Here is a 10,000-nt window from a genome sequence, read left to right as displayed (position 1 = left end):
AATTTAGTTTCTGAGGTCATAGTTTACCCATTTCTCTTAATGCCACTATATCATCTTCATATGTCAAATCTATCCAACCCAACTGGTTGACTTTATCAGTCTATCAAGAAAGGTTATTTTACTACAATACGTTTTACCAACAATCTTGATTACTTTTTACCTGAATATTTATCCACAGAATGTTAGAAGCAATTCCTTATATTTTTTTCTATAACAACAGGCTCACAATAACTGTGAAACCTCTAATTTCCATACAATAAAACTACATTTTACAGTGACAATTGTATGTGTTATTCACAATTATTAGTGCACGAGATTTTCATTTCACAACTTCAATTTCTGGGTAAATCAATGAGTCTACAACATAACCATGTGTATACAGCAGTATCCAAAGTAAGGGTTAGCACTTGGAAATTTTATAGTATCAACAGTTATAGCACCTGTACCATTAGAGGTGATACAGTTCACTCCCATAGGCTTTACGTCAGGTATGGGCCAAGGAATGAAAGTCTTCATTTAGAGTGGTGATTGGTGATTATCAAATTATAAATCATATTTCTTTAAAAATTGGTATGAAGGCAACAGATCAAAAATAGAATAAAATTTACTTGGGCTTACCATATTCTTGTTTACTTAATGAAAAGATGATACCCCCACTGCAAAATTCTGCAAGTGCTATTTTCTGCGTGAATGTGTGAGTATCTGTGAGCATGTGTGCAATGTATGTGTTTGTGTTTACTTACATTGTTTCTGTTTAGGTATACAGCCACATGGATACATGTATATGTACTTGCACATGCACATATATATGTACATCTACAAGTGTATGTCCTTGTGTGATTGTGTGCATGCAGTGGATTTGTGTATACAAAACACATGAAATAAAAAATACAGTAAACTCAAATTCCATCAAGAGTTTGTAAAATCAGATCGATTTAGTACATCAACAAAGAGAGGTTAACAAGGACTTATGGTATTTAATCAATGAACAAAAAAAGTCTTGAAGACAAAAAAATATATGCTTATATATATATAAATAATATATCCTAAAACCATTCAAATTCTAAGTCCACTGACGAGTAAAGGAACGGAAATAATGCAGCAAGAAAAAGAAAATATAGTACACTGCACTGCAACAATGGCATATGCACCAGCTAGGCTTAAATATAATGAAATTGACAGCAACATGAAAGATAAAAAAAAAAAGATCAAAAAGAAGAAAAAATACTGAAACAATTAGCATGAAAATGAGTAAAGAGAGTATGAGATGTAAAGAATAAAAGCATAAGGCATACAGTTGTAAGGTATAAAGAGGCTGAGAGAAAGAAAGTCAGAGAGAGACAAGCAATAAAGATCCAGGCAGTGAACCCAGTGTTGGGATACAATGCTTTAGTAACACACTTAATGATAGAGGGAATAATAAACATTAGTAGTTATCGTGAAAGGGAAAAAAAAAATATACGTATGATGTCTTTTCCAAATGACTTACCTGTGATTGTATTTTCTAAGGGTTTTCAAGCCATATTTGCCTTCTTGCGAGCACTTGGACACTGGGAGACTTTCTAGGTTGGCCATCAGGAGGTTGATAGAGGTCTTCAGTTCTTCAAGGTACAAGGACTCCATCTCCTTCACAACAAACTTGGGCATCAACTTGCGATTCTGGTTTGACCAAAAGACTAGGGTCAAGATTGTTTTCCTCTCTCAAATTATACATGTTATAATTCAGTGACCATGTAAGAATGAGCTATCCACATTTCACAGTCTTTTTTTTTTTCTAGGTGAAAAATCTACTAATAAATTTCTCTTACCAAGTGGCTGACTAATAACTTAGTTTGCTAATACACTTTGTACAAAAGAGGGATACAATTCAAAAAGTACATATAAAAATTATGCACATAGGATTTGTATTATTTCCCTTTTCTTTTCCTTCAGTTTCAACTTTACGCTATGTTGTACTCTGCAACTCCTGAATGCAGAAGCATTAAAAAATTAATGTAGATTAATGTTACAATGTATATACATGTATCATCTATTAGCAAGGATATGTAAGCAATACAAGGTTGGAAAAAATATAATTTAAAATCTAATGGAAAAGGTTCAATAGAATGAGTTATTATTCACAGTAGTTTCAAACAGGAAATGCATAATAATACTTAAAAGTAAGTCCCAGGCTGTAAGTAGCATAACAGTTCCAGAAAATCATCTAGAGTTGCAAGTTTCAGATGCAAGAACTAAGAAATGCAAAAAAGAAGCAAATCAAGCACCTCAAGTTTGTGCCATGGAGCAAGACGGAGAATGATCACTTCTACGACACCATATTTTGCAGTGTTTACACAGCATGGGCATAGAATAGTCTATAAAACTTTGAAAACCATTGAAGATCAAAAGACAACAAACACAAGTTTATGATAAATTATAAACCATAAATGCATGATTATAAGAATTTTATCATCCATCAAGACCAAGATTCAATAGTTTATGGCCCTTACTAAGAGCAAACTACAAAAATCGGAGTAGATGTATGTTGTAATATTTTATTATCATTCACTTTCATTTTCAGTCAGTTATATAACTTAGGTTAAATATATAAATGCAAATTATTTTGCCCAGTGTTTTACTATTGGGGCAAGTAGCAAGATCTTTTTTCTTGTGGTGCACAGAACCAATCCTTTTGCCTAAAAATATCATAATGGGGCATATATTACATATAATAAATATTGCTGAGAACTGTGCCACAGAGCAAAGCTACAAAAGATATTTCTAATTACAAGAGTGATCTCAGAATAGTATCTAAGAACATCAGAGAATATGTTTTATATATATATATATATATATATATATATATATATATATATATATATATATACATATAGATAAATATATATATGGAATACATGCCACTTATAAGAAAATAAATAATTAAATAAAAACACATATTATACAATGTATTAATCCGAATAATAAATATATCCATAATTTTACCCACAGCCTTCATCCAATCTCTATGTTCTAGATCTACTAAGAGAAATGCAAACCTATGGCTTACTGAGGCCTCTAGGATAATTTTCATAATCAAACTTACTTCTGGATCTCTCTTAAGACCCTCTAACTCCTTTTTCAAAGACGTGGAAATAAGAAAAAATAAGAAAGGATTTGGTGGTGCAACAAAAATTGTATATAGAGTGGCAATGGGGGTGGTGATGACAGGGTATGTAATATTTGCCTTGAGGTAAACATTTGGAAAGAAATGTTGCTCAGAACTGTAATTCTATATAAATATGAGTAAGAAAGTGGCTAATATTAACTTTTCTTTTTTACTTTCTAGATTTTCTTTGCCTTGATATTAACTTCAACTTTCAATGTTTCACCAGTTACAGATTTAAATATTTCAATCTCTGTTTGAAGTATTCTGACTTGTAAAACAAATAAAGAATATAATTATCACTATCATTATTAACTTCATTATCATCATATGAAATAATCTTGAAAATAAATAGGATATATGAACAGTTATCATTAAAATATTATAATGCTTACTGAAAATTGCATAAAAGGTCAGTGAACTGAACACAGCATTAATGTTTCTGGACCAATACTGCTTTTATGTGAAAGTGTAGACCTGATTTTGTCATGGCAATAACAGCTGAATACTGACAGTGTATTTCATTAAGGAATCATAAATAGTTTTTGCATATTGCAAATTATTTGTGCAGTGTAATAATATCATGGCTTGATGAGAGATGCATTGGGAAGGGATCCAAAACATGAACTCCAACTAAAATAAAAAATAATAAACCACTATAAAAGTATTACTTTTACATCATCTTTTTTAATTATGCTGATGTAAAAAAAAAAAAAAAAAATCATGTGACTTAGATGATCAAATAAATTTTCTGAACTCTAATGTGTGTCTGTATACAAAATATAATCTCACAGATCTGACTGTGAAGGCATCTATATTTCTCATAAATGGTTATTTAGTCACTTACATTTGACCAATCCTTTTTATAATGAAATTCTTGCAATAATCATATAAAGACTCCATTTTTTGTAATCCAACAAATAAATGCACCTTCGTAAACATGTGAATAAACATGTTTAGTACTGACTACTACATACGAGTGTTATTGCATATTACAGCAAGTGAAATAAGCGACCACTAATGTGACATCACTTATCAAATGAAAGTTATAGATCTTTAAAAATGTATTATAATAAGAATATATAGTCTGCACACTCAACAGAAGTCTCTTGTTGGGAGTAGTAATAGATAAGACCTATCTGTTAAGAAAGTCTTACTATAATATAAAACAGAATGTGTTTTGTAACACGTTGTTCTTTTAAAGCAGCAGAAAACTTTATTTTCATTCTTAGCATGCTTGTGATATTCATCATTTTATCTAAAAAGACGAAAGGGAATAATTTTTGAAATTAAATATTCTTGTATGATTTGCTTCTATCAAAATTTGTTACAAAAAATGCCATTTACCACTTCAAAATTCAAATCAAGATCAATGGTAAATGCACTTATTTCTCTTTTTATATAATTTTTGTTTGTTACATGGAGGAAAGCTACAAATGCAAGGTTTATGCCTTATGTAAGGAAAAATAAAAATAATATATAAACAGGTTTAACTATTAGGAGTCACATATGGCCACACAATACCACCAATAAAAGAGATAGAAATGAAAGGTTCAAAAAAATATATATTATAGAAAAGAAAAGAAAAATGTATCATGAAGACATCCTGCTTACTGTATCTTTCTTAGTTGTGTAATCAATATCTGCATCACTAATTACCATTTTTGGAATGGCTTTCCACAATATATTCAACTCTTGAACATATACCAAATATATTAACATTAAAAAAAAAGGGGAAAAAAAAACAAGAAAAAAAGAAAAAGAAAAAACAATGACACACACTGGAAACAATGAAAGCAATGGACGTGAGCACAGGACATGAGCCGTGTAAATAGGTCTGACAACGCACCCTCTCTAATTCCGCAACTTTCTGCATCCTGCCGTCCAGTTCTCGGCGGATGGCTGCTGCTTGTTCATCCTGGCTGTCCAGCTGAGGAAGAGAAAAATCAGATGCAGATCCCATGCACTTTGGTGGTTATACTAAGTTTATGGATAAAGCTATTTGTTTTAACTTTATTGTTATTAAGTATCATGTCTGTCCAAATATTTTTTTTTTCTGATAATCATGAATGTTTGTGATAGCTAGTTATTTCAGTAATGATGAGGTAGTAAAAAAAAATATATATATACATAAAAGAAATGTAATGTATTTACAATTAACCAAACATTTACAAAGCTAACACAATTTTGAAATCATACAACTACAAGAATGACAATGAAGCTAAAGCAGTTGCTCCAAAAATGTGCTATATAGTGATGATAACAGAGATTTATGTATGTGGAGTTTATATGTCTGTACTGTTTATAGAGAAGCTGATAAACCAGTTTCTCATATCCTGACAATCATGTTCACTTGAAGTCTTAAGCTTTGCTGTCTCTTGTTAACCTTTAAACTGAAAGAAATCATATGGTAATGAGCTTGTAAATGTGATGTTCATGATATGATACAAATTTCTTTTTCAATCAGGTATATTACATTGTACCAGAATACAGCTATTTTTCATGTGATATGCAAGATGGACTTCTACAGAGAAAAATCATTCATGTGCATTTGTGTGGCTGTAGGGGGGGATTAAATGGTGTTTCATTATGTGCAGGCAGCTGGTGTAGGGTAGAAGTAGCAACCAAGTTACTGGGGAGGAGTGGTTTGACTTAACATAAACTAATGACAACTTATTTGTATATCTTACTTCCCGTGATCTGTGCTTTATAAATTGATAATCCATATTGTTTATATATATATTAATAAGTCATTGCAGAATATCAATGTATTGCATGGCTATTTCATAAATATCATCAGGTATATAAGTACTGTTACTTTATAGGGAGGGAAGTAAATCTTAAAATGCTACCATACATTTTGAAATATAGTATTAAGAATGTTAAAATACAAATGTATAGCTAATAGACTATTAAATTATTTACATATTTTTACAACCAAATATTTATTCTCATTCTCTCACAATCAACACCCAATGAAAAAAACAAACAATACAAATTCAAAACTGCTATTCATAAAAAGAAAGAAATAGCGAAATACCAAACTGATATACGCATCCGAACCTGCATGGCATTGAAGAGCAGCTGATGTTCAAACTTCTTCAAGCTGAGGATCTGCTGGAACATATCAAAAAGCTGTTCCTTGGGCATGATGAGCTCGCTGTTCAGGCTCTGCTGCATCCTGCCTGGGCGTTTGCTCTCCTCCTCTCCTGTGGAACAACAGGAAGAGTAAGCGGGGGAGTAACATGGGAAATTAACAGTTAAATGGGATGCAGGGGGGATTATGCATGAATTTGATTATGGGTGTTGAAGCTTATGAAAATGTATAGATAAACAGACACAGATATAGACATTTGTGTCATATATATATACATATGTATATATACCTACATCCATATCTATCTACCTATATATATATATATATATATATATATATATATATATATATATATATATATATATATATATATATATATATATATATATATATATATATATATATATATATATATATATATATGCATATCTGTGTATATTTGTTTATATAAGAGTGCTTGTTTCTTAGATTAAACGAATTTGTAAGTACCCGCTGTAAATGGCCATGATTACTACAATTATCGATAGGCCATGATGATGATTATGATATTATTATTATTATTATTATTATTATCATTATTATTATTACTGTTATTATTATATCATTACCATCAGTATCATCATCATAATCATCAGTCATTGCTGTATCCCCATGCTTCATCACCCTTATTCTTTCTTTTAGATTCTACACGAAGAGAAGGCCTACCGTCAACACAGAATTCTGACAAGCGCTCTACATATACTTGTTCAAGACATTGACGTCGATAAGAAAACGACTTGAGCCTTTTCTTTAGCTTCCGTTTCATGGTCTTTCTTCCAATAATATATAGAATCATATCATTAAAATGGAATCTTTCCATAAAGTGTTCTTGCCCTATAGCTATTGCCACCATTACACTATTCATAACAATTAATAACTGAATCTGAAGAGATGGCAGTTACTTGACTGGGGCCATGGAGATTATCATCTACTGGTCGGGGGCCACGGAATGAAAAAGGTTGGGAGAGTCAATCAGTTCGACGTTTTACAGTAAACCTCGACAACCCCCGGGTATTTTTTTTTTTTTTTTTTCACTTTTATTCAGCTCGCGACAACACTGCTTTTGTCTTCATTTCCTCTCCACCTATTTAGATATATTATTTACTTTGCAATCATAAATCTACCTGTATGTCCATCTGTGTGTGTGTTTGTGTGTGTGTGTGTGTGTGTGTGTGTGTGTGTGTGTGTGTGTGTGTGTGTGTGTGTGTGTGTGTGTGTGTGTGTGTGTGTGTGTGTGTGTGTGTGTCTGTGTCCAGAACTAGTATAATGCTCAAATTGACTCGGCCCACCAGAGTTACACAAATTTTAATAATTAAAATAAAAAAAGAAACTGCAGGCGAGAGGGTGGTGAGGATCGGCTAAATGTTATATTATTTTACATTATTGTTACATTTTAATGAATTATCATTACCAAACTGACAAATAATCATCATCTGTCACACTGCCACCAGTGGTCACAAAAGTGCCAGGTGCATCTTCGCCTTGATTAAAATAAAAAGTGTAGTTAAATGGTCGCGAATTCTTCTAGAGTTATCTATTTGATTTTTACAATTGTTGATATGAGCACGTTTTCACTATTATTATCATTAGTGTTATTATCATTACTGCTATCATCATTATCATAATTATTATCGTTGTTGTTGTTGTTATTATTATCAACAATGATTATAATCTTAAATATATACCTATTTGATTCTGCAATTGTTTACCTAAGTTTACGTTTTCACTGAAACAGCACGTGGTATTAACGCTGACTATGAAGACGTGCCTCGTTTATTTGATCAACATAGCCTTTCCGCTCGTGACAACAAATGGGGGAATTAATCAACAATGTGTTTTCTAAGTTGCTTACTATTATCACGAGTTAAATACAACTGACCAGCCATTATTAAAGCAGGCGTAATCTTAATATTTGGATACACCCATTTCTTTCTCAATGAAATAAATCGACTTATTCAGCCTTATTTTCATTTATCTGTATATTTATACCCCTTTTAAGGATATCATATATATTTCTCCTTTTTTGTCTCACATATTTACTATACTTACACATCATTCCTTGTTTGTCTTTAATCAATGTATGAAATGAATATCTACAATTTTAAGAAACGAAAGAGACTTATTTAGATTCCTGACTATTTCTTGGATATGATCTTTCGTGTTCTTTAAGAAATTTGGCAGAATAATGAAGTTATCAAATGAACATGATATGTGTAACTTATGGAAATTTGGCAGAATAATGAGGTTATCAAAGTAATATTTGTACAGTCAGCAATCAAAAAGGATTATATCATATTCTTTTAATTGCTATGCTACGGCAGAATACGGGAGAGAAATTATGAAAAGGAGAGAGAAACACAGAGTGAGAAAGAAAGAGATGCGAGAATAATAAAAGTGGATATAAAAAAGATTTAAAACCAAGCTATCAGAAATAAATACGAAAAGAATAATGTGAACGAAAGACCCGCTGTTCTATGCTTTCTCCTCCTCTCTCTCTCACTGTCTCCTTCCATTCATCAGTTTATATATATGTATTCTCTTCTATTTTGCTCTATATTATTCCATTATACTATTTCTATTCGATTCTTTCTATCCTTTCTTCGCTTTTAACTCTCCTTGTACCTCCCTTTATCTCTCTCCTTTCCAATCCTTTTCTCTATCCCTCCCAGTCCTTTCCCTCCCTTCTCTCCCATCCTTTCTCCCTCCCTTCCCTTCCACCCTTTCTCCCTCCTTCCCTCCCTTCCCTCCGTCCTCCCCTTCCCTATGCCCTTCCCTCCGTCCCTCCCTTCCCACAGCCTGGCAAATCCTATTACTCTTGACCGGCTGCCGTGCGGAGTGAATTCCCGGGAACAGGAGCTAAAGGCGGGAAAATTGAACTGCCCCGAAATGGCTAGCCGGGGGTGGGCGTGTGTGAGGAGCGCTCTCTCTCTCTCTCTCTCTCTCTCTCTCTCTCTCTCTCTCTCTCTCTCTCTCTCTCTCTCTCTCTCTCTCTCTCTCTCTCTCTCTCTCTCTCTCTCTCTCATACCACTCCCACTCCCTCTCCCTCTCCCTCTCCTCTCCTCCCCTCTCCTCTCCCATTTCCTTCTCCCCTTCCCTCCTCTCCCCTCTCCTGGCAGGGTAAGCGAGGAGGAGAGGCGAGAGAGGGCGCCACGGGAAATGAAAGGGTGAGAAGGGCGTTTGTCTGACACCGGTTTTAACATGATGAAAGGTGACAGAGACGGCGGGAAAGTAATATTGATGATCAGAGCAGTGAGGAAGAGGAAGAGGAAGAGGAAAATGGGTGGGAGAGGAAGAGGAAAATGGGTGGGAGAGGAAGAGGGAGATAGGTGGGTGAGGAAGGGAGAGAGAAAGAGGAAGATTGGTGAGAAGGGAAGTAGGAAGAGGAAAATAGGTGGGAGAGGAAGAGGGAGAGGGAGAGGGAGAGGGAGAGGGAAAGGAAGAGGAAGAGAGAGATCGATGAGAATGGAAGTAGGAAGAGGAGGAAGGGGGTAGGAAAGGAAGAGGAAGAAAACAATTTGAGACGGAAGAGGAAGAACACGGGGAGATGTGAAAGAGGAAAAGGAGGATAGTGAAAGAGGAAAACGAGAATAGTGAAAGAGGAAGAGAAGGAGAGTGAAAGATGAAGAGGAGGAGAGTGAAACATGAAGAGAATGAGGGTTGGAAAGGAAGTGGAACAAGAGTGGAAGGGTATGGGGATGATGAATGAGTAGAGGAAGAGAGGA

General features: G+C 33.7%; 1 protein-coding gene across 8 annotated transcripts in view; it reads right to left on the bottom strand.

The window, feature by feature from the left end:
- The window catches only part of LOC119573231 (calcium-dependent secretion activator-like), a 261,069-nt gene that overhangs the window by 111,684 nt on the left and 139,385 nt on the right, over positions 1–10,000 (bottom strand). For 7 of the 8 annotated variants that reach the window (XM_037920350.1, XM_037920351.1, XM_037920354.1 and 4 more), the window contains exons 7-10: positions 6,206–6,351; positions 4,992–5,072; positions 3,083–3,112; positions 1,490–1,659 (exon numbers count right to left, since the gene is read on the bottom strand). In XM_037920350.1, the coding sequence (XP_037776278.1) occupies positions 1,490–1,659; positions 3,083–3,112; positions 4,992–5,072; positions 6,206–6,351 (427 nt within the window). The remainder of the gene's footprint in view (positions 1–1,489; positions 1,660–3,082; positions 3,113–4,991; positions 5,073–6,205; positions 6,352–10,000) is intronic. The other variant, XM_037920358.1, reaches the window with a different exon arrangement.

Source organism: Penaeus monodon, chromosome 5 (genome assembly GCF_015228065.2).
Source record: "Penaeus monodon isolate SGIC_2016 chromosome 5, NSTDA_Pmon_1, whole genome shotgun sequence".
Classification (NCBI taxonomy): domain Eukaryota; kingdom Metazoa; phylum Arthropoda; class Malacostraca; order Decapoda; family Penaeidae; genus Penaeus; species Penaeus monodon.
This window is presented reverse-complemented; position numbering and strand designations above follow the sequence as displayed.